The sequence below is a fragment of the Dunckerocampus dactyliophorus genome, chromosome 10 (genome assembly GCF_027744805.1).
Source record: "Dunckerocampus dactyliophorus isolate RoL2022-P2 chromosome 10, RoL_Ddac_1.1, whole genome shotgun sequence".
Lineage (NCBI taxonomy): Eukaryota > Metazoa > Chordata > Actinopteri > Syngnathiformes > Syngnathidae > Dunckerocampus > Dunckerocampus dactyliophorus.
The window spans coordinates 26,623,541-26,650,128 of record NC_072828.1 but is presented as its reverse complement, the minus strand read 5'-3'; the positions used below and the strand labels follow the sequence as shown (position 1 = coordinate 26,650,128).

General features: G+C 41.0%; 1 protein-coding gene across 1 annotated transcript in view; it reads left to right on the top strand.

Annotated features, from left to right (window-relative positions):
- nr5a2 (nuclear receptor subfamily 5, group A, member 2) overlaps window positions 1–22,774 on the top strand; it is a 67,069-nt gene extending 44,295 nt beyond the window's left edge. Inside the window, exon 7 of the mRNA XM_054788796.1 lies at window positions 22,158–22,774. Coding sequence (XP_054644771.1) covers window positions 22,158–22,405 — 248 coding nt within the window. The 3' untranslated portion in view covers window positions 22,406–22,774. The remainder of the gene's footprint in view (window positions 1–22,157) is intronic.
- Window positions 22,775–26,588: the final 3,814 nt, after the last annotated feature.

Here is a 26,588-nt window from a genome sequence, read left to right as displayed (position 1 = left end):
TTGGGTGAGAAGGGCGCTGCCAGTCCTCGTCAGCTGGGAGGAGAACCAGGAGCTGTCAGAGCGGTGCTGAGTGCTAAATGCTCCCAGCAAAGAAAGCAGATTTGTGGACATAACTTAGAATAATGCTTCCAAATTGTAGGGTTTAAGGGCAACAAAGCCCCGAAAAAGTTGATAGAGAGGTGAATTTTGTGAAAGTCCATTGATAATAGCTCACCTTTAGACTTCAAAGTAATTATCTTGATATTCAATGCAAAGCAGTTTTGAATATGGTGGTACCTCGGTTTTAATTACTAGTTTGTTTCAAAAGGTCAGACGAAAACCAAAACGTGTCACATCTAAAGCAATATTTCCCCATACGAAACATTGTAAACCTAATGAATCCATTGCAGGCACCCATATCTGTTCATGTTATCATATCCTAATATCACAATAACCAAAGGATGAAATACAACCGAGACAGCGTACGAGAAGAGACAGGGTTGTAATGGATCGTGGTACAACGCCACGATAAAATAAAAGCCGTCACACCTTGGAAGTGAGTTATTTACGTGAAAACAATGTTAAGTGATACATTGCATGAATGGACATATATGCTATATCAGGGTGGCCTTTTACTGCAGTCGCCAAGGTAGTATGGGTCACGTGTCACCCACATCACAACCGTCACTTTGTATGTACTTTTTATATATGCTATATGTTTTATAGCAACAGGTACATCATTTTGATTGCACCATTGATATACATGTACAATGTGCATAAATACTCATGTTTACACATATACTAAATATATATACAGTATATTGTCTATGTTTATAGGAGGAGGTAGATCTTTGGGACATGGTCGTATGAAAAGTAGCCCACAGGCTGAAAAAGTGTGAGCACCCCTGTGCTACATACACAGATACAAGTATAGCCTATTATTTACATATTGACCACAATTAGTTTGAAATAAAACATCAAATATCAATACCAAATATAAAAACATTTCACTATGCTCTCTTTTGAAAAACGTACACTGGAATCGCTTGTCCGCCTTGTTGGCACTTGACAGATGAGGAGAGGAACAAAAGGTAGCGAGAAAGAAGTTAATTAATGCATTTGTTGTTGGAGCCTGTGAAAACAACCCTAATGTTGACATTATTCCCAGTAGTAAATTTAAAATTATTATTTTTTTTTTTTAAACTGCTGCAGCGGCACGGCACAGCATCGGCAGACCGCCTCCCATGCAGCCCACCACCACAGCTTCAAAAAATGCTTCGGGAAACCCTGAATGAATTTTGGTGAAAACTTTTGTCGAAAACCGAATCATAGGAAAACCGGGGTAAAGTACACCATCTTCCATGTTTAAAATTAGTGACATCTTAAAAGGCTTAAATCCACTTTTTTATTCATCAATCTATTTATTTCTGCTGCTGCCATCATGATCGTGATTTTTGTTTTGTCACTAAACACCGTAAATGTGACCTTGATAAAACACAGCACTATCCCTATTTCACCGCATGTCTATCTCTACAGTGAGTGAGAAGAAAAATACTAAATTCCCAGACAGGTGGACCCCAATTAAGCAAGAGCCGTAGTTGCTCAGAATCAATGCGCTGATCCCTAGCCGGCGAGCTTAATCATACATACCACCCCCGTAGCACCCTACCTCCACCCCCCCATAACGCAGGGCAAATATTCATTTCCTGAAACGAACCAAATCATTTGAATTCGGTGGGGCATTGATTAACAAAAGGAGGCAGCGCCGGTTCAATACTTGCACCCACTGGGACCAATGTAGGGGCCAAATAATGGAGCACATAACTGGCGAAAGACTTTATGGCTTCATTAAAGCAACACAATAGAAATATCATGTTATGTATTATTCGCTCATTGCTGTGCGGCGCCAGACACGGTGCTGGACAAGACGGAGTCATCTTGTGATCCTTTTGACCTGATCAAAGTCAATCACAAATATACTGTAAACCCATCGAGGCCAAAGATCTAAAACGTTTAAAAAAAGAAAAATGAAAAAACTTTGTCATATCTCATATGAGAGATGTTGATTAGAAAGATTACTGCACAGATGTGCCTTAGCCTGGCCACAATAAAAGGCCACACCAAAATGTGCTGTTTTACTGTGTTGGACGATCTTGGAAGTGAAGATGCTGGATGTGGAGGATGGTGTAGTTACACGTTGTCTGCAGTTATGAGGCCTCTGAAATGTCTTTGGAGACAACTTATGGTAGAGAAATGAACATTCAATTCACAATCGACAGCTCTGGTGGACATTCCTCCAAGCATGCCTCTTGCACGATCTCTCACCACTGTTGTGGATAAAACTGCACATTTTGGAGTGGACTTCTATTGTGGCCAGGCTAAGGCATCCTTGTGCAATAAGTGTAGTCTAACCAGCAATGTACAGGACTTGGTAGAGCACACATCACTGTAATCCCATAGCAGACCCCGCCAGTAGACATTGGTTCAGTAGTTTTTGCATCACCATCACAGAAGCAAGCAGCGATAAAGACTGTTTGTGCACGTTTATACGTGCACTACGCTGTCCTTCAGGAGACCTCCGAGTGGGAAGTAAAAGTGCTCCTCTGTAATACCATATAAATATAATTTCACGCAACGCTGACGTCTGGCAATCAGAGCCAATCTTAAGAAGACAAAAAAGAAAAAGACAATGCCAGCTGTGTTTTTAAATGCTGAAAAGAATATTGCAATCGCACAGAAAACAAGTCATGTGTGCTTTATTGTGAAACTGAAACCGAATTTGCCGCAAGAAGCGGACCCAGCAACAGTTATGTACGTTTGTCTATACTTTTCACTACTTTGTATTAAATGCAAAATAGACATTGGAAGGGAATAAAATCAGCCCCCCCCGCCCGGATCTGGGTGTCTGAAATGTGGCACGTTATTCTTTGTAAGACACGCACTTAGTATGCGTCTTTGTCGCTTGTGTGTGGGTCAGTCCTCCTATGCATGATTGCGTGCTTGAAGCCCTGTCAGTTAGTGGATTGGTGCAATGACAGCAGTAATGGAAAACACAGTAGTGTGATTGCAGGGGGGCTAGACTGTAGATTTATGTATAAGGCTAATAAAGCGCAATCTATGCACAGTACATCTCGGCCTTCTTCATCACTCCGCTTTGACTGTGGTGCAAAGTGCTGGGCAAACACAGGCTGATTGAAAAGTATTGGACTGTCATCTACTTTTCAAACAAATCTTTTTACCAGCCATCAGCATCGTTCTAAGGCAGCAAACCAACAAATAAAAAAGTCCTTCACCATCCGCTCAAACTTTCAAGCCGACGGATCCAAACTCAGCTAATCAAGTTTGAGTGTCCTGACTTTTCTTTCCTCTTATTCTGCCTCATCAGGAGTAGGCGGAAATATGGCCTAAAGCAATGAACTTAATACTTGGGCCTATTTCCTCTCAGTTTTAGCTTAAGAAATATAAACGCACCTTCCACTTTGTAGGGAATTCGGTGTAATCAGGCTGCCGAAAAGGCTTTCAGAATTTATGAAGCAATAAAAGCTCCGGCTTGCCATTATTACCGACTGCAGGCTGTTGTCATTAAGACGTGTTGTGGTGAGTTGTGCGTGGTGCCAGGGAGATGGAGTCACCCTGAACCGTCTTTTAGCTTCTGCTTCACTTCTCACCTGACAAACCGTCTGACTCCCAGCATTTTTCTATACAGTGTCTTTCCAATCTTCACCTGAAACAGTGTCAAAAACGTACCACACAGAACAGTTTAACAGTTAACTGAACTGAACTGTCATCCTCACATGCATTTGAAATACGTTGCCCCTCTCTCGTTCTCAAATCTGCAATAAATTGTCTAAAATATTAGAAAGACCTCATAGTATAATGCAGCTCAATTCGAAATAACACCTGCAATAATATTAAATTAATACTGTAGGATACCTGAGCATTATTATTTTTGTAAAGATATTTTTGTCGTGTGTGTTTTTATTATGTGTGTTATTATTTTATTATTATAAAATCCATTACTACATTATTATTTATCGGATTCCATGACATTATACAGGCGAATAAAGCGGTAATTTTGTGTAAGTTTTCCTTCTGGAGGTAAAACAGTGGAAGAAATCTAATAATGGAAAGAAATATGCCAATATAAGACCATGTTGGTAAAGTCGTAATTGGGGAGGGATGAGGTTTACGTCCGGGACCACCAGCAAATGCCGAACATCTGCGAGTAATTGAGACACCCTTGAAAGTGATGGGAGTCACGCTGTTGAACTTTCACTGCTGCGTTTCACTGCAACTGTGGTGCGTTCAAGGACCGCCGAACAAAATGCTCAATTTCAACACTTGAAAATGATATGAATATTGTCGGTGTAGACATGAACATGCAAAAATTGTGAGCTTTTTTTCACGTTGGTGTATGGATGCTGTATATTTTCTCTGTATTATTACGTATTTATAAATTCTTACCAGTGAATGAGATGTGTTTTTGTGCGGAAAAAAACTATTTTGTGATATTTTAGTATTTGTTGGTAAAAACATTTTTTTCTGGGGAGAATTTTTTTTTTTCCCAAAAAATCTATGAGTTTGTAAAACACCTGCTTTCCAGTATATTCAAAACTTGGAAGCCAAATACACGCAACAATCTAAATGTGCATTTTTCAAAGCAATGCCTCTACTTTGTATCTATACTGTATGTACTTTTCCAAAACCACCATAATGACTCATTACCGAGAGCTTAGTTGGTGTCTAAGTAAATATAAAGTATAGCGTTGCAGCTGTTGTAAAGAAATGTATCGCAACAGTCGTAATCACCTTGTCACAACCATAACACGTGCAGCCCCGCCTGACACTTCACATTGTGAAATCAGGACGACTTAGCACACACTTTAACTCACCGTGTCATAAAAGCAATACAGGAAATACTGTATCTTTTATGCACACCCCAAACAGAGAAATGTGCCTATAAAATGTTTACAAAAGAAAACAGTATTTCCCTTCTTCTACTCTGACGTCCTGCTGATTTAAGGTGGGCCCGCCATCTCTGCCCTTCCATTCGTCCCCGGCCTTATTACAGGCTGTCAGTTTATTATAAAACATTAGGAAAGCAGAGGGACACTTGCAGTTACTGTCCTATCGATCGGCACGGATAGATTCTGTGATTTAGAGTCCGCCTCGGCTCGCGCCCTCCACGTTCTCGGTATCCCATTAAGACACCGCGGCTTTGCTTTGGCTATTGATGTTTCAACATTAACAGTTACAAGCTGCTACAGAAAATCAATGCTCAACTTTTATTACCGGCTGCATAACGCTGAGGGCCCCCCTGCCAGCCCATGCTTAGGAGCCGCGCACGCTCCGCCCAGCACGTCAGGTGTTTTCTAAGTGGTATCGGCAGTAATATCAATCATGTGTTGAACATACTATGGGGGCCTTCAGGGGCCAAACTGAGGCATACGGAGAGCAGCATTGGTAGATGTGAGAGTTTTATTCCTGCATACTTATTTTGCTCATATCGAGTCTCTTTGAACACATGTCAACACACCTCAACCTGCTAAAGCAATGATTGATCCCCTCAACCGTCATCACCAGCCAGTCATTCATTCGTCATCAGTTTGAGAGTGTGCGTGAGTGAATCTGCACCCAGGTAGAGCAGCTGAGGCCTTTCCAACATTTATGAGGGGCTACCGAGCAGCAGTACGGATGCCCTTCTGGGACAAACAGCCCCCGGTTCTGTGCTTGCAGTCCCGATCAATGGAAGTCAAGTTCATTACACACTTTCCACCTCCTTCCTCTTGCTCCACTACCTCCTCCACCTCCTGCAGTCGTCGAGCGGCCCACCACTGGGGCTGTATTACACTACTTGTTTACGTGAGTGTGTGTCTCCCAATGGCCAAAGCTTCAGGTTATCATTATGTGCAGGTCGCTCCGCTGCAATGCTAATGCGAATACATTCTCTGTGGCCACGTCTCGGGTCCCAGCGCAGTTCTTGCTAGCTCGCCGCTCCACTCCAATTAACAGGCAAGGGATGTGTGTTTGGGCCAGGGAGGACAGGCTCAGGCTACCCAGGGCCCTGCGGTGAAGCGGCTCATATTAGTGAAGGAAAACACAAATTCTGCAACACTAGTGTGTTGCAGAATATCACAACCTCGCCCGATGATTTGTGGAATTCATGTACAATAAAGTCCCTGATTGTGATTTCCTGGAAAGAAGCGCCTAATTTACATTCATGCTACCTCGATTGTGCAGGAGTCACCTCCTTGCAGGCTCACACCTAACCTAACTAATGTTCAGTCCTCGTACTTAAAGCCATTCCACCGAATGTGCCATTTGCTTCTTGTAATCTCTCAAAACAAACATACATTTCTGCTCTTTTTCCAATTTTAATCTGATAATAGACCTATAATACACATATTGAACTGCTCAAAATCTCAGGGACCTTTATTTCATTTTTTGTACAGATTTTCTAAGTCAAAGATGACTCATTTGAATAACAAGACTGAAAGTAACGGGAGTGAGTTTTTTAGCAAATACATGAAATATAGCCACACGGCATTTATGCTGATAGCATTTTAATACTACGCACATTACAGTGATTCAACAAAAAATTGTATTTTAAAAATAAAAATCAAGTAACTGAACTGTGCTGAGATTTTAACTCCAAGTCATAATTGAAATATCATCGAGTATATCATCATCACCATCATCCCTTGGCCTGCAGAGGAACTGAATGATGCAACTACTTTGTAGAATATTCCAAGCGACATAACTAATTTATTAATTTTTTTAGGAACATATACATAAAGTACAGTTGGGATATACTGTATATATGTAAAAAAAAAAAAAACATTTCTGAAGTATTTCAATTATTAGATTTCACGATAAAGTAACATTTCAGAAAGCATTCAATTAACCTTTTAAAGTGTATTCATGAAATATGCAAGCAGATCAATGTGCAGGAAACATGGCTTCATTAAAAAAAATACTTATGTTACAGTTAACTTTGTTGTGCATTCATACATCGTATTTCCTGGGGACGCAAATGCCACCGATTCGGCGGAATGGCCCATAATGTTTACGTCAAAACCGCATGTAAACTGCAACGAGGCTGTCATCATTTTCTGGGTGCTAAGAATCAGCCTCTCAAGGGCGCTGTAAACTAAGACAGAACACTTGACAACAAATCTGAGCTGATTCTTAGTGACTCAAAGACCATCAATGCCTACAGATTTACAACAAGGCTCTCGTGTGTATGTGTGTATGTGTGTGTGTGTGTGTGTGTGGTATGACAGCAGGGAAAGAAGAATTGCCAGTTCTGCATTGAATTGATCAGCTCGCACGCTTGGGTCTTACTTACACATTGCATATGTGCAGCAATCAACAGTTACACATTCCTGAATACACAGCTGCCTCAATCAGTGAGCTTTTTCTTTCTTTGTTTTGGTTTTCCACAAAAAAAAGGAAAAAAAAAAAAAAACAGTGTTCATGTGAGTCTCTGGGTTGGGATAAATCCCTTAATCTCAATTCTTCATCTCAGCAAGACTTTCCGAGCGCATTGCATTTTGAACATGTTGCTTTGTCGTGGGAAACATATGTATGATGAAACACAACGCAAAAGGAGGCGCAACAAAGTACCTTCTGTTTGTTAAGTGTAGCGCACGGGTCAAATGTTCAAAACTAAAAAGCGCAATCAGGTGGACCCCCGGCTTTTACACAGCCAGCCTGTCAATCATTTGTAAACTTGTAAACGTGAATAACAGCCCAGCAGCCCTTCAGTGATTCTACAACATTAATGTTGTTGCTGTCATTTCCTTTGGAAAAACTTTATCATAAAGTGTTTATGACCACTTTGGCTGATGAGGTGTCATTAGTGTTACTCATTGGCCGATGATTACCTGTGAGACGTGTACTAGTTACTCAGAAAACAAATCTGCTGGAAGATCATAATTTCCCTTGCCTGTGAATATTCTTATTCATCCGGGTCATTGTATTCTCAGGGCATTCAATCGATCGCAACTGGACTGTTCAGGTTCTCTTAGAAGATGTTCCGCCTCTCATCCGAGCAGGGTTCATCAGTTCTTTACATACACGATCCAATAGGATCCTAGAGGATAAATAGATTGGAACTTGCACCAGGCTCTCAGACTAGAGCTGTCCTATCTAGTCAAGTAAATCCCATGCGTACATGTTAAAGGCAAGCTTTAAAAATACAAGCCTGCACATTCACCTACTGCAGCTGCGTGTCCTGCTTGGCATGTGGATTGTCAGTTATTGTGCTGGTGTATGACTGAGTACAGTACACAAAACCATGTGTTTGTCTTATAGTGTACATGGTGGTGGGGTGGCTGCTATAATCATACATCATCATACTGTATACTGTATGTGTGTGCATGTGTGTAGTGCTTCTAGACAATGTGGTTACAAGATACCTCTGATCAACGGTGGGGGTTTAAGGTTTTGTGTGTGCATGCTGCGGTTTGTGTGTATGTGGATGTGTAACTAGAGACAGTGATTAAATGTTTTAAAGCACAGATGATCCAACAGGTGCCCTGGCTCACTGGCGCTGGTTCTCTAACCCTCACTCTCTCTCCCTCAAGCCCCACTGCTGACCCATCACAGCTCCTTACTGGTCTTTTCTTGTCACGGAGGATATTTTAAGCAACAAAGACATGTGAGTCCACTGTCTGCAGACACAAAGACTTGCATTCAGATATCCGCCATAGCTGAAGGAATAACAATAAAGGCTACAAATAAATGCCATGTAAAACATTTTAAATAATCAAGTCATATTTTTGGGCATGGCCTGCCGTCCTATGAATCATCACATCATGCCCTGGCTTGTTCAAGCTGCAAGCTTCAGTGCCAGCTGCCACCGATATCCACCCACGCCTACTACACCGCATGCCTTAACGTCCAAACGCCAGCTTCCACGATGACGACAGACAGACACACAACAACTCCATCACACTCGGCATATGTACTGCTATACATCCATCAACATTTAAAAACGCAATACCATTTGTGGCCTGTGTTGTGATCCCAAATAAATAAAAAAAAATACATGAAAATATCGAGACATATTCTTCTTGAGACAAAATGCTGGTTGGAAAATGAACTGATGATGACAGTGTAGTATGACAGCATATCATAGCAATCCGACGACACTATGCAAATATGTAGCCTTAGGGGCTGTGCATTAGAGCAGGGTGTCCTGCTTTCTGCACCGAGGGCCACATGATGAAAAATGAAAGGATGCACTTTGATATTTTGTAAATTAACACATGTAGATATGCAACAAACCTATCTATATTTTAAGAGAAAATATCCACTTTGTGATATAGGTGAAAAAGCCTGTTATTAGTGTCAACTTTCTTCTTAAATCATCTTTGTACATTTCTTCCTCATAATATTGCGACTTTATTCCCATAATAAATATTGTAATCCCATATTATACCATTTACCCAACCAAATTTTCCAGAAATTGCATGTTTATTTATTGTTTTGTTTGTTTCACATATTCAAATTTAAAAAACATCTTTCTTTAATATATTTTGTTTAATAGTTATTCTTTAATTTCAACTTTATGCATGACGTTATTTTTCCTCATAAAATTGCAATACTATTCTCATAAACATTACAGCTGTTTTGTCTTAATATTCTTGTAAATTAATTAATCAAATAAAATAATTAATTTTAATTTATGCATGACTTGCGTGCAGTTATCATGATCCTTCTCATTTCCTTCATAAAATGCATTAAAACATTCCTCTAAAATGCACAGTAGTTATGTGTATTCATGTTTAAAAAGGTGACACAGGGGAGTAAAAAAACTGACAACCCCTTATTGTTTTGTTTTTATGTCCCTGCTCCCATTTTTACATTATTAAAGTAAAAAACATGCTTAAATACATGTTTTTGTGCATCCTTTCACATAATTCCTCCAATATTAAGTCCCCCCCCCCAAGAGGCCAACAGATAAGACACATGCCTATTTGTACTTTTGCAACTAAAATTCACTAAACTTAACTCGCAGTATGCAAACATGGAACACCGAAGGGGCCGGGATTGGAGGGCCAGCACCGTACAGCAATTTGCACATGAGTGGACTAACCCACAGCTTGTCATGTGACAGTAGACCCAAAATCACACAGAGAGCAAAGCAGTTGAAAGGAGGTGTGCAAAACACGGTGGCTTTAGTCAGCACTACCCCACTGCCTTCCATCATCAAGAGAGGGAGAGAGGACGTGAAACAAGAGAGGAAGGAGTGAGAGAAAGAAGAGGGGGGGGGGGGGGGGTGCTACGGATTAACTGTCCTTCATGCTGAAAATATACATCCCTAGGCACATGGCGCTGAATTATTAATTCAAATTTGTCAGAAAAAGAATAAGAGAAATCTATTGACAGGGAGACGGGCCCTTTAATGAGACCATTAAAGGGGAGGCTTCCCACCAACAGGCACCTTCCCAACTGCTGCAGGAGTTTTAGGGGTGGCGGGAGGAGGTACTTGACCCCCCAATGATTTTCTGTCACTTTATCATAAACAAGAAAGGTTGATATGTCCCTCCACTTGGCAAGCCCTCCCACGGCCACTAAACAAACCGTGGGTATAATTAGCCAAGGGGGGGTAAAAGTGCACTGAATGCAAACAAGATTACAGAGAGCACAATATAACTGAACACTATTTCAGGTACACCTGCACAACCTAACGAGGTCCAGTCTTACCATAATTAATACTTCGCTGTGCAGTGTTATGGTTGTCTTGATCTGTAGTCAGATATTTTTGATCAGCTCTTGTATTGATGACAGACACATTTGAAGATAACAAATACAACCTGTAATTGTTCCCATTTGCCACCTGTATTTACATTCATTGCCTCAGTGTTTGACTGCTGTTGTCAGTCAAGAGCAAGCAGTAATTGCACGTCACCGTGCGATAGCTGCAGAGGGGGGATGGACTGTTGCTACGTTCGGAGACATTATTAGAGAGGTGAGAGAACAGGGACCTTTGGGTGGATCTCATATTCACTTATTGTAAGTTATTTGGCTCCGCCTGCAGGGGGGCTAAAGAAAGGGGAGTGTCAGATGCTGGCTGGGGAGATGAGAAGGACCTCAAAGGGCTAAACACTGGCTTCATTGCTGATTCAGGCCTCCCAGTGTACCTCTGGCACATTGATTTTCATAATGCTGAGATGTGGGGATTTTTCAGCAGCATAACACAAATGACTCAAATTTAATGCAGGGTGTCCATTTTTAACTTGTCATTGAAATTACTTATTTATTTGACTCAGTAATCCCCGTTTATCGTGTTTAATTGGTTCGAGATCCGACTGTGATAAGTGAATTTCCTTATTTATAAATCAAATAATATTTGTAGTCAGAGCATGGGTGCCCATTACGTCGATCGTGGGCCACCGGTCCATCGCAAAGGTTTGTGTCGATCGCATAAACATCACTCCATAGATGTCATATGACACCAGTCAGCTGACATTAAGAGCCCCACCTGATTCGCTATTGCTCTCCCTCGACAATGGTGAAAGTCACATCTCGCGTCATCTTTGTTCGGATTATGGATAAACTAACTCAGCAGCAAGATGTTAATATCTATAACAAAAGTTCTCCGTTCACTTGTAGGGGCCAGTTATGTAGAAAAAAGTGTATTGTTTGATGGCTTTGCTCTCATCATGAACTCCACTATAGAAATGTGTGTTTTTCTACATTTCCCTTTCTTAAACTATTATTTGATGATGAATTGGAAAAATGCCCAATGCTGGAACGTTTTTAATATGTTGCCTTGACTTGGGCTGTATTGTCTTTTGCATAATCATTTCCATTTCTTGGATATGGGTAATATTTGATAGCAAACGCTAACTGGACATAAAACATGAAGTGTGTGTCTAATGAACGTTACGAAGCTGTTACGTATTTTGACAGACATATTACCGCTACTCGGGTTATGTATACGATTATTGAGGAATTATCTTTATTGCCACATTGAATTGAACTGTGAATTATTTGCGAATGATATCAGCTACCGCTACTTTGATTACCTGTAAACTTTGAAACTGTGAATGTGAAATACTAATCATTAGTATTTAGTATTTAGTAGTAAAACTTAACAGTTAAATTTTATACATAGTATATAGTAAGAGATAGATCATGTTGACATATAGCTTGCATGCTGAAAAAGTGCGTGCACCCTGATATACATGTACAATGTATACTCATATTTATCAAGACAGTAAATATATATTTTCTATATTTTTAGTAGGAAGTAAATCTTTGGGACTGGATTATTTAAGTGTAGCTCGCAGGCGAAAAAAGTGTGAGCACCCCTGAGTTAGAGCATATAAAACCTGTTCATGACCTTCCAATTATGTTTTTTTAACGTCATTAGAACCCTCTGGACAGGAAATAACACCCCTTATAGTCACCTTTATGCTGGTATTAACCAAGAAAATAGGCCTTTTAACACATAAATAAAACTTGTGCTTTTGTGTAGCTGTAAATGTGTTGTGGTGCTAGGGGAGCTGAGTGGGGGTAGAACAGGAAGTGACGTCGGGGGCTCAGAGTTGAGTTTTAGCTTGGGATGGTTTACGGGCCGCAACAGTCGCCCATGTTAGGGATTATTGTGCCTGTTGTGAGATCATTCAAACATAAAAGCCCGTTGTTCCGGCAATCAAGTCTGGTGCTTGTGTGTCTCACTGAACATTACAGTAACATTACTGACACCTAGTGACCAGTGTAGAATACTAATTATCACAACTTTGAATGCATCTTGTGAATGCCTTATATTTGTATTTTACTTCATTTAGACATTTTTATGCGTGAAAAGGCTTAATTTAGGCAAAAAATACATAACATTTGCTCAACTATGCAAATGTATTCAACCAGGTTAATTGCAGACTCTAAATTATCCATAGGTATGAATGTGAGTTTGATTGGTTGTTTGTCCATATGCACAATGTGATTGACTGGCAACCAGTCCAGGGTGTACCCCGCCTCTTACCTAAAGTCAGCTGGGACAGACTCCATCCTACGATCCTAGTAGGCCAGGCGGTATAGAAACTAAATGAGTGAATGTATTCAACCACAAAACTGCTTGATTCGTGAATTAAAATATTTTTGAAAAAACGTATTAGAGTGAAGCCACAAAATTCCGTGGTGGTGAGGCTTTACTGTAATTCAAGTCTATCCATTTTTTTCCTATGCCGCTTATCCTCATTAGGGTCGCGGGGGTATGCTGGAGCCTATCCGAGCTGACTTCGGGCGAGAGGAGAGGTACACCCTGGACTGGTCTCCAGCCAATCGCAGGGCACATATAGACATTAACCTAACATGCATCTTTTTGGAATGTGGGAGGAAACCGGAGTACCCGGAGAAAACCCAAGCAGAACATGCAAACTCCACGCAGAAATGCCCAACAGAGATTCGAACACAGGTCTCCCCGATCTCCTGTCTGTGGCTGTGTGACCAACATGCTAACCACTACACCACCCAAGTCCCAAGTCCATCCAATGATATTTTTAATTCAATGAAAATATTGTGCAGCCAACCAATTAGATTAAGATTTCACTCGTTCCGTTTGATATCCAAAAAAACAAAAAGACTAATTTCTGAATCATCTCAAACTGCAATACATCCATCCATCCATTTTCTATACCGCTTCCTCCTCATTAGGGTCGTGGGGGCATGCTGGAGCCTATCCCAGCTGACTTCGGGCGACAGGCGGGGTACACCCTGGTCGCCAGCCAATCGCAGGGCACATATAGACAAACAACCATTCACACTCACATTCATACCTATGGTCAATTTAGAGTCACCAATTAACCTCACCTGCATGTTTTTGGAATGTGGGAGGAAGCCGGAGTACCCCGAGAAAACCCACGCGCACACGGGGAGAACATGCAAACTCCACACAAAAATGCCAAGGGAGAATCAAACCCAGGTCTTCCCAATCTCCAGGCTGTTACTGTGTTGGCCTACGTGCTAACCACTAGACCACCGTGCGGCCCAACTGCAATACAATGTTGAAATAATACATCCTTTCCAGACTGGAACCTTACCAACCGAAGGACTCCCCAGACTGGAGTAGCTGATCCAGGATTTAAATCTACTTCAGGACAAATCCGCGGCACCTCGCAGCCAGCATCGGCAATGAGGGAGGCTTGTCTCACTGACTCAGAGCTCAGAGCACCTTCTCTCTTGTTTATTTTATCACACCTAAGGCACTTTTGCCTCCCGTCCTGTCTCTTGACCCCTCTCAATCACCTTGCCGAGCCCGCAGACCTGTCCTTGGGCGACAGAACTGAACCAACCGCTACCTGTTAACAACAACAGCCGTGTTGTCAACTCAGGTTTACATTTGGCTTAATATATCCCCAACTGGACTGCACTGTATTCTTTTTCAAAGCTGCATGACATGCCTCCTCTTGACTGGTTAAAGGGAGGGTTTTGATAGCTGGACAGACAAATTGAGCCTTCATGCTTCATTCTGACATGCTGACAAAAGCTCGTCCCCATTGATGGTGTATTCTGAGAGAGGAAGTGTTATTATTCATTGCTCACAGAGAGGATAGTCGGCCCCTGGACATGGAGCTGGATGTTAGCTGGAGGGCATGTACGTAGCTACAGTATGTTACGGTATGAGAGCACAATGAGAGAATCACTGCAGAGCATGGCTCAGTGTTCAGAACCTAATGAGGCTTTTTCTCCAATGTGTAAGTGTGATATTTGTCTGATTCTTACAGCCTATTAAAAATAGATGAGGGCTTTCAAGGACATTGCCGTCCGTATGTCTTTTTCATTCGTATGTTTTCCAAAATTCGCCATTACTGTATAGGCCAGACCCGACTTAAAATAAAACACACTGCCTTAAAAAGGTGAGCTTAAGGGGTGTCTGGTAAGTAAACTGTATGTCAAACTGGAGAAGAAGGTTTGTGCCATCTTCTATCATCTGCTTCCAACAATGTTCTGGCATCTCTCCCTCAATGCTCGTTTCATTCCATGAGATCTGTGGCCACTAACGAGTTGTTTTCCACCAGTCAGGCGAATAACCGATTGTCATGCTGGACGGGTCGTTCACCGGCCATGCCGGGCCAAAATAACAACAACCCAATTGTGACCAACCCCATGGTACATACATACCCACCAGGGACATAGAGAAACTCCACACCTAAAAGTTTACAACTGAAGAAGCCTTTTGGACAAATCGTGAAACATATTCAACAAACAACCAATTGCCTCGATTCAATACACAGTAGTTGATGTTTTTCAGCATTGACCAACCACCAGTTCTTCTTCATCTCCAGTTGGTCAGAAATGAATGTATTGCTCACTCTTTACCCAATAAGTGTCAGTTTCCAGCTTGTGGCTTTATTAAAGATCAAAATCCACTCAGTAAGAGCTCAGCCAGATGATTCAGTCTCTTTCATGTGCTGCGCAGGCCCTTGTATCCGGTTAGGTCTGACAGAATCCCCATTAATTGTTAAGAACCACACACAACACTAGTCATACCCCTGGTTTTTGTGAGGCAGAAAAAGAATTCCCCGAAAGGGACTCTGAGGAAAACAAGTGAGGCTAGCTCTCCGGGGTGCGATGCTTTTGCTGGCAAGCATAAATAGACGACGACTTTAATGCTCTAATGGGGTAGCTCAGCCTCCTGCTGAGGAAAGGAGCACATGCACGTGAATTGTAAGTGAGGTATTGATGGGAGCTGAGGGGAATGAAGCCCGACTGCGTGTGTGTGTGTGTGTGTGTGTGTGTGTGGTTACCGCAAGGTTATGGTTGCATGAGTGTCAAATTGGGGGTAAAGGATGTTGTGATATTCAGTTACAAAACACAACTAATGGATCAGCGCAGTGTATCTTCACTCAGATAGTGGGCTACTTAAGTGATAACGCCAACCAAGCGGCCATTGCCCCCTGTCCCAAAGACTTTATTTGCTTCAGTTGCCCTTGCTGCCCTTTTTATTAACAGCAAATGACCAAACACACGGGTGCAGACATGTTTTCCCGGTATAAAACGCGTGTGTTGCTACTACATGGTTCCCTTAACCTACTCTGAATCAAAGGTCATCAGGTTCTCATCTGTTGACGCCCTCTTTTCTGATTGGAGCCAGGCTGCCAGGTGGATTAATAATAAATAAAGTAGCAGAAGACATAGTTGACGCGATAACAACGCAAGTGGGATGCAATAAAGAGGCCAGGCCTCAGGTTCAAGTCCTCTTGAAAGCGCCGCAGTTGTAGTAAAAGGTGCTCCACCTTTGATAGGCTCATATAAAGGCCTATTGGAAGAGCCTGATGGCGGAAGTCCCTTGTTTGTCTTCTGGTTTACTGACAGTGCTTGACTCAATATCTCTTTATGGCCCAACAGTTTTTATGTGTTGTTTTGAAACCTAGAAGGAGGGGAAGCACATGTTGGGACATTTGAGCGGAGTTTATTGATTTGGGACACTGAAAGTGAAAGAACATGGAGTTATTTTGTCATGTTGTCGTGACAGGTTGCAGCAAGTACAAAAAAGCCGCGACGTTAATTTGTTGGACTGGTCAGATGAGGAGAAGTAATGAAAAATTAAGCCAGTGTCCACATTTGTGTACAAGCTGCACTTAATCACTTGCATGAGTCAAGGGGCAGTGTGTCGAAATGCAATAAAGCCTAATAACCCTCAAGGTAGTACAGTTTGGAATTTGACCAAAATCTGAAAATTAAAGCTAAAGTTGAAAATAACTAACTTTTTAATACCAATTGTTTTATTTATTTTTGGTTTTAGCACCGGTTAACTTACCTTTACATTTGCAATAAAAACACTACATTAAAAATGGTCTTACAGTTAATACATGGATAACAATGATGGGAAAAATAGTTTTAAACCCAAACAAATTGAAGGTACAGTTACGTGGGGGTTACGTTCCGGCAGAACCAGTGAATGGCAAAAAATCCCCGATTACTAAAAGACGGCCGTTAAAATGTCTATTTTTAAACATACGGCTCACTCCCCCTTCAAGCCCACGACTACTCTACCACCTGAGCCGTGCCACTGGGGGTGGCACGGCTCAGGTGGTAGAGTAGTCGTCTCCCAACGTTCAGGTTGGGAGCAGCTCTGCAAAAGTGCCCTAATAAACTTAAAGGGATAGTTTGGACATGAAGTTGTACGACATCCCCATCAGCATTGTAGTCCAATAACAGCGACTTACCCCCCACTTGGTCTCCTAAGACCAGTTCTGGTCAGATGTCCGTGTTGCCGGGGACAATTAAGTAAAGACTTTGGCTTCTCAAAATATGCGTTCAAAAGAGTCATACATTTGCGTCACAAAAATGCCTTCTCAAAAAAATCAGACCTCACAAAACGCTTGCCGTTATATATTTGTCTCCCGCCGTACTGTCGCGTTCTTGTGTATGTGACAAAGACGCTCGCATCTACAGTACTTACGCGACCGAGCGCCGCGGCCATCTTGTTTACGTATGTGTTCCACAGCGGAAGAAGATGCAAGTGTCTTCGTCACATTCACATGAACGCATTTTTGTGATGCAAATGTTTTCATCTTTTGAACGCGTATTGCTTTTAGAAGCCAAACTCTTTACTTAATTGTCCGCAGCAACTAAGCGGAACTACGTTCTTCATCATAGAAATCTGACCAGAACTGGACTTAGGGGAACAAGTGGGGGGTCAGTCTCTGTTATTGGAGTACAATGCTGATGGGGATATCATACAACTTCATGTCAAAAAATCCGAAACATCCCTTTAATCACTTCAAAATAAAACAAACAAGGCAAGCCCCAGTTGCTCCTGATCAGTAGGTAATGTGCTAACAGTTAAAGAGCTTTGAGTACCTTGAGGGTACATACGTTTCACTTTTGCAACTATGGTGTGTTCAAGGACCATCAAACAAAGTACAAAATCTCAGCATGTAAGGAAATAACATTACCCGTGAAGCATACAGTAAAGACATAAACATGTAAAAATGGTGGCCTTTTTAGCAGCGGTACATGTATGCTACATGTTGCCAGTATTATCCCGTATTTGTCAATTCTTACCAACTTTGGGTGAGGGACAGGATCCACTGTATACCAGAACGGATTTAGTTTTTTTGTATTTTGTGTGTGTACCTCAGGCAGGTCGTGGGAGGGAGGGTAGGGGGCAGTGCAACATGCTTCGGCAGATTGGACGACAACTGATCTTCGAGTCTAATTAAAAGACACAGCGGGTTCTGAGAGGAGAAATCGGTGTACGGGTGTTTTTGCATTAGGTCGCCATCTTCAATGCGACTGCCCATCAAATGGAACAATGTTGTATATTCCTCGGGACCTCAGGGTTTCCATTTGAATATTCGGACGCAGCGTTGCGATGAACTGTGGCTGTTTTATGTGTTAAAAAAAAAAAAAAAAGAAAAAAGTTGATAATTAGTCCCACAGTGACTGAAGGATGAGAAGGAGGGAGTGAAGGAGAGCGTGGAGGAGGGTAGGAGGTAGGAGGTAGGAGGCAGTGAAGAAAGGAGAGCACTTAGCACACTTAATGCTTCGACCTGACACTGGCTGGAGATTGCTGATCAACTGTTTTTTTTCCTTTTTTCATTCCCTCCATTGTCTTCATTAGATGAGTAAATGAATTGCTGTAAACAGATGTTCCAAATGCAGCGTTTGTTCTTTCCTTTTGTTTTGAGGACGCATCACGTTTGTAAATTGTAGACAAAAAGAAAGCCCCCCCTCATACGGAAACCCTCATTCATTATTTTTTCAAAAGGGGCACTGGTAATAATTAGCAATTAAAATGTGGTCTTTTTGCCTCACTTTCGGCCTAATCAGCTTGACAGAGAGATACGCTAATTCTCTGTAGTACCGGCCCCTCCCCCAACCACCTACAAGCGCGCACGCACACACACACACACACACACACACGCACACACACATTAATCCGCCTGGGAAAAAATGGCAACACCTCACATGCTTTGCGCTCATCTTGACGCTCACCTTGTCGTATTGGTGAGGATTTCGGAGAGTGATGCGAGTCCACAAACCTTTTTTGTGAAAATGTCATATAATTGATTTGAATGAAAATATTGCACAGTTAACTGACAGGACTGAATTTAGAGTTTAAGTTGGATTCAGGGCAAGCAGCAATGAAAGTCATTTGCTTCAAATTTTGGCACACGCGGTGGGCATACTTCAGAACAGGGGTGCCTAAATTTTTGGCGATGAGTGCAGCATACAGAAAAATCAAAAGGATGCGGGGGGGCATTTTCATATTTTTAATATATTTTTTATAGTTTGTAAAAAAGCTAACAAATGGAATATACTGTATATTACAAAATACGTTTCGTTATTGCACTTATAAACTGTTTGTGTCCATTAGTCTATTTAATTTCAATAATTAGTACACATTAATGATGATTTCTCCAAAACAAGTCCTCCACATGCTTATCACCCGATTCAAATAGCCGCGGGTGTCTAGGCGCGCGAGTCTGCCCTTTGTCGTTTCTGTCCCTCACAGGCGGAGGAGATCATATGCGGTTCCCTATATTGACTAACATTTTAGCATCAACAGCCAGACATTTGTCTCCTCGCTTGCAAGTTTTATTCAAATGTGCCTCTCATTATTGTCAAAGAACTTGCTGTGTCTCATCTATTTTGGAGCAAGCAGCAGTTTTTCCCTTGATACACATACAGTATACACACACACACTTGTGGCTTGTTCCTTTAGACATATATTTGCAATTTACTGTATATGAGCTATTTTTCTGGAACATTCATGGAAGCTATTATGAGATACTTGTTCATAAATTAAATAATGAAGGACGAAGATAGAAGCTTCCCGTGTTCTTTCCAATATATTTTTGTCTAAGGCTCCATGCAAAGCGAGATCCACGCTAGGATGAGTTTGGTGTGGAGCGATGTCAGCAGACCTTAACTCCATCAAACCCCTTTGGAACGAATTACAACAAAGATTGTGAGACCACACAGCTGAGTGGCAGCAGGAAAAAGCATGTCATGTTTGTTTGGAGTCCCGCTTTGTCAGTCTCCCTCCTGCCACAACACACACACACCCCTTTCCTGTCCTCTTCTTGGCCTTATTTAGCCCCCATGCTGTGTCACCCAGAGGTCAGGGTGAGCGTGCATGCACACATGCACACATGCATACAGATTGTAATAGCATGGTAGAGTGCATCATAGATGGAAGTGCCTTGAAGGAGCTGCTTCTCATTCTCTAGACCTCATTAGCTGCTGATTTATCTCCCCCTCCTTCCTCCTAATGCTCTGAGTAGGTGCAGATGTGTTTGTGTGTGTGTGTGTGTGTGTGTGTGTGTATGCTGGTGTAATACTGTGCAGGCGAGAAACAAATATCGTGTGTATTTCCATGGATTAGTGTGTGATAATGTGTGTGTCTGAGAAGTAAGAGAGATTAAGTGGTGTGTGTGTGTGTGTGCGCGCGCGCACATGCACACGTGTCTGTCCGTGTCATGTGTTGTGTTTGGAGGTGTCAAATAGACACTGGGACGCTGTGGTTACGCATTAGCCTACATAAGAACACCCAACCTGGGGTCAAACATATTAATAAAAGATCACACACACACACCTCATTAAAAATTCTCCAGCCCTGCAGTTCCTAATCATGACAAGTACACACTGCGCTGTAGTCCACCATTATCCATTTAGCACATTTTCCACTTGTCTTGCAATAATCTGCAGAAGCCCCCAGTGAGCTTATTATTGTTATTGCAGAGGAGAAGTGCTTGTGGCGGCACACACAGGTAGGATTTGGGAGGGATGCAAAACAGAATTAGCACAAGCAGCTAACAAGGAAGAAGAAAAAAAAAAGACGTTCCACCAACTAGCACCTGAACTCACCTCTTAGAAAAAGTGGTTTATTTGTGACGGAGTTGTTTTGATATGACAAAAAAAAAAAGGATGGCGGATCTCCGGCACCAACATGGCTGTCTTGCCCTACATCATTAATTGACTCATGGGGATTAAATTTCTCAGGAGGACGACCCCCTTTTTCTTTTTGCCTTTTACCTGATTCCTTCTACACTGCAGCCCCGAGAGAGAGAACAAAATAACAGAACGTTAAAGCTAAACAATTCCGTAAATGAGGTTATGCGTGACTCCTTTTTATTTTGAGATTTGTCTGTAAATAGAGACGCTGTTTGGGTAGAATGAATGGATTCCCAAGAATTAGGTTGGCGGGTTTAAAGTGTTTGTGTGGTGCATAAGACTTTAACGTAGCACTTACTGTTACTTGTAATATCTTCTTCCAAACATGTTCTGTCGATGAGACAAGTTCACCTTTAAAAGCCACAGGAAACACATGGAAACTTCGTGGGCTTTGCGTAGATCACACATTTGAACTTTCGCTCTTCTTCCCTCACCTGTGCGCTCCATGGAGAGCTTTGATTGCATACAAGTGTGTCTCACTTATCAACTTCCCCGCTTCCTGTTTCTTGCACTTCCTGGTTCATGCTGCATTTCCAACTGGGAAATTTCAGACCCCCCACGGTAGAAAAAGAATTAAATGGCACTCAAAGTTGGAGTTTGATGCTGGAGAAGATATATAAACTAGGATATATAAACTTGGTCTGTATTTATTGTTCAAAAAAGGCATTCCATTAATACAAATGAAAACAAATAAAAATAAATATGAGTATTGAAACAGATGAGTGGGGGTTTCATGAAATCCGTGCCTCTTGTGGTTGACTGCCATGATTTTGTGTATAATCAACTTTATTTGCATATTTCATTTAAAAAAAATCACAATAAATGAAATAAATAAAAACATTTATGATTTTAAATACAATTTTTTTTATTTTAATTTTAAATACAACATGTATTTTTTTACATATTTTTTATTGTTAATATTTAGATTTTTAGATTGCCTCCATGGGTTTCACTCACCACAATTTGGGGTCATGTTTGTTTATGACAGGCTATACATTCAGTAATAGCTAGTCAGTAGCTAAACTTTGCCAAATTGCTGTCATTAGCTGACAACAGTGGAACAGCAAGAGGGTGGAGTGTACAGATTCGAGGGTTTGGGCCTCCCATGATAGCACCAAATGAAATAAAAAATAATAAATAAAAATCAATTTTATTTCATGTTCATTTCTAGCCTGTTTTTTTTAGCTGTTTAAGCTCAGACAGCAACATAACATGCAAGAAAAAGCAGTATCTCTAACACTTTGTGGTTTTCTCAATAGATGTGAAGAACCTGGAGAACTTCCACCTGGTGGAGAGCGTCCAGGAGCAGGTGAACGCGGCACTGTTGGACTACGTCATGTGTAACTACCCGCAGCAAACGGACAAGTTCGGTCAGCTGCTCCTGCGGCTGCCGGAGATTCGAGCCATCAGCCTGCAGGCCGAAGAATACCTTTACTACAAACACCTGAACGGCGACGTGCCCTGCAACAACCTGCTCATCGAAATGCTCCACGCCAAGAGAGCTTAGGGGGGGACTGCGTTACCCACAATGCAGTCGAGAAACACCTGCGTGCAAAGGATGGCCAGCAGAGTGAAACTGACTGATTGTGTCAGCAGGAAAGGGAAAAAAAGAGGAACACTTGAACCAAACAAAGACGATCAATGTTGACGATAAAGAAAGGATGTATAGTTGTATGCTGACTCGTGTTTAGACTTTTACTTTTACCATCGCTTGGTACTGTACAGACAAACGGACATGTGGTCAACCAGAGATGACTTTTTAGCTGCCATCACTGAACTCACACGCACGGCAGCGGCAGCTTGACTTGACCAAAAACAGGAGAACTGACTGACAAAAAAGAAACAAAAAACTAAAAGAAAGAAAGAAAGGTCTACATCAATGAACCAAATTGTCCAGTAAGAAAAAATAACTTGTTATAGAAGTCCTCATGTTCACCTGTGGTTCCCTTTTCATCACCTCCTCGAGTCATTCTAAACTATGTACCTCAGACAGGTCAGTGTTAAATCAATTCATTTATTAATATCAGCCTAAACAACTGTATTTATAGCCATTTCTCCAGCAACAGTGATTTTAAACCCCCCAAAATGGCCAAAAAAACATCATTTTGGACGTGGATTTAGCCTGCCTTTGCCCGGATAGACCAAAGCCTGCCGCAGAACAGAAGAAGGAAATTCCAGACAAACCATTATAATCAGTATTATTTAAAAAAAAATAAAATAAAATAAAAAAAAAATATTGTGATGTCACAGTTATGTGAGTCTTGCCTTATTTCATTACCATGCTAGCTAACCGTGCAGATGTGAATGACAATATGTACAAATATATAGAGAAATAAAGTATTCATGTTGTACAATTTGAAAAGATGAATAATAACATTCATGTGTTTACATTCATGTGCTCATATGGGAGACAACTGTGATGATGATGATGATGATGCAGAAATTGCAAAGCAATGATTTCCTAAAAAGGCGACATCAATGAAAATCAGCTTCCCTTTTTGTTTTGTTTTTCTGGTTTCAAATTGTGTGTACAGTGTTTTATTTTCATTTTAGCTTCAGGCAGTACTTAAACGATGTCGTGAGACACTAAAATCATGAAGGAATCCCACCTAAAATATCCATTTCCAACTCTGACTTTGAAGTATTGCTGTACAGGGGTTCACTTAACGTTTATTCATGAATATTATTTACAGTGCTTTTACCTCTTTGATGTACAGAATGTCACTGGTTACGCTTCATAATGAAAATAATTTATTGCGTCCATCTTTGTGTTACATGACGTGAGGTTTTCGGCGCCACAATAAATTTGTCTACTGTAGAATCTTCTGGTTTTGTTTCTATGGGGCGGGGGTGTCCATAGTGCGGCCCGGGGGGCCATTTACGGCCCATGAATGTTTTTTCAGTGGCCCTCGGCACATTCCAAAAGTACGCTTAAGTAGGAGCATTTTGGAAAAAATAACCCAGCACAAACAAAAAAAAAGAGCAGTCATTTTACAAGAATAAGGCATAAGTCATAATAGTAAGAGAAAAATGGCATCAAATTGAAATATTAAAGGAAAAACAAAACAAATATTAAGTGTACAGTTATGGAAAAACCCTTGTTTCTTCAGTTTCTTGTTCATTTTAATGCCTGGTACAACTCAAGGCACATTTGTTTGGACAAATATATTTAAGAGCTGATATCTGGCAACTTCCATGGTTTTCTTGGTAATAAGCAAAACCATTTTTTTTACATGAATAGCTCTAGCATTGCACTGCCAAAGCATGTAACTCTAATGAGCTGTTTTTGTTGTCATTGTTATCGTTGTCCAAGCAACGCTACCTTTAGTTGTATCAGGCATTAAAATGAACAAGAAAATGAAGAAACAAGTTTGGTCTAATCTTTTTTTCCATGACTGGACATTTTTGGAAAATTAAGTTGGGAAAAACGTCTAATATTACAATAATTAAATAAGTCCAAAAATGAGATTAATGTCATAATATCACAAGAAAAAAAAAAACGTACAAGCAGAAAGATGAAATATAAAAACACAAAAACAACAAAAAAAGTGTAATGTAGTGATAATAATATGCTTGGTCACCAATAAAACAAAGGTTAGATGCAGGCTGTTTTGTTTTTTTTTAAATATAAAAAATGTCTCTGCATATCTACATGGGCTGGTTTAAAAAAAAAAAAAATGCAGAAGTGGCCGGTACATTTTTCGGTATGCAGCCCTGAAAAAATGGACACCCCTGGCATGGAGTCAAAATGGGCTTTTACGCACAAAAAGGTTTAAAAGCTCATTAATGGGGTTGTCACCAGACACTCAGGTCACGACACCAGACGATACACGAGGTTGGGTCTACAATGAAAAAATATATGACAATATATTGCAGTCTACTAATAACATTTCTACTACGCTACACTCTTCCGCACTCTGTGTGCATGCTCGCCGCCCCGCCTCCACCCACCGAGACAAAGAGCAGTGGCCAATGGTGGCCACCCCAATGAAATGAATGAATGACTGGCTCCACCACTGACTGTATGACCAAAGAGACTGTATGACAGACAAAAGGGCTCACTCCGTTCATGCCGTTCTTCTATAGAACAAACGTGCCAAGGCACTGAAACCAATGCACAGAGTGAACCCTCTTCCTGACTGTTTAGAGGAAAGGATGCATATGGCAATATACTGTACTTTATTGTGTGATTAATTTATTAATTTATTACCATCCCAGACTTGGTGCCCACGAGACAAGTTTTTTTTTTTTCTGAATAAGAAATCTTGTCACGTTTTAATCTTTTAAGATCTTTTACACCCCTACTCGTGAATGTAATACAGATAATACATTATTTTACAACACAATTTCAGCAAATAAACAAGGCATGTTTGTACTGTAGCCTTTTTACATCCAGAATAATAATCTACTCTAATAATAATCGAAGCAGATTTTTAAATCTTGCCTCTATTGGATTATGTGCACACACCCTGTGGTACACGGGCACCCAAAGTGCAGCTCGGGGACCACAGTTGTTTTTTTTACAGGCTCTCAGGACATTCTAAAATATGAATAAACGAGAAAATAAAAATATAACAACAGAAAAAAATGGAAAAAAGAGTAGTGATTTTACAAGAATAAAGATAAAATATTAAAAGACTAAAGTCATCATATTAAAAGAAATATTAGAGACTAAAATCTGTCATTTTTGTTTTTAAAAAGTCATAAAATGATGAGAAACAAACAAAACAAAGAAGAAAGTTGCAATTTTTGAAAAGCTTGGGAAAAAGCTTAAAACATTATGAGAATAAAATGTACAAGAAGAAATCGAGGAAAAGGCTTCTTGAGACGTCATCTGTACTTCTGTGAAGAAGGTGTCGAACGTTTCGCTCCTCATCCGAAGAGCTTCGTCAGCGAACTAATAAGCGCTGGTAGCTTAGGCCTTAAATACAGTAAGAGTGGGCGGAATTGGTGTGCCAACACCCTCCTCCTATTGGTTCGTTACACTAAGCCTGGGTGGAGTAGTGGTATAATCCTATCCTGTTATTAACACCTCCGATAAAAGGGAAGTGTCGCTCCCTGAATTGGGTATGAACGACTCTGATACTGGCTTGTTAGCATCTATTGTTCTGGCTCGGCCCTGCCTTCACCTCATTTGCAAGACTAAGAGCTGTGGGTTTTGGTCTCAGTAACCTGCTGAACACAGGGTCCAAATTAAACCTCAAACCACCATTCTGATTCAATGATGGGTTCTGTTGTTTGACAAAAATAGCTTCCTTTGCTCCTCTTTCAAACCATCTGTTTTCTTTGGCCAAAATCTTTACCTCGCTGTCCTGAAAAGAGTGATTGGTAGCTTTCAGGTGTAGATGTACTGCTGATTGAGGACCACTAGCATTGTCCCTGCGATGTTGATAAAGCCTTTTTTGGAGCATTTGCTTAGTTTCCCCAATGTAGTGCTCTTTGCATTCCTTTGCATTCTTCATCTTTACAGTGGATGGAATAGACCGACACCTTCTTCACAGAAGTACAGATGACGTCTCAAGAAGCCTTTTCCTCGATGGACAACTCCTGTACGACTGAGAGCCTACACAGACGTACAAGAAGAAAGTTAAAATATTTAGAAAGAAAACAAAGGAAAACACGGTAAATATATGAAAAATAAACGTCTCTGCTTATCGACGTGGGTTGGTTTAAAAATGTAAAAGGGCCCT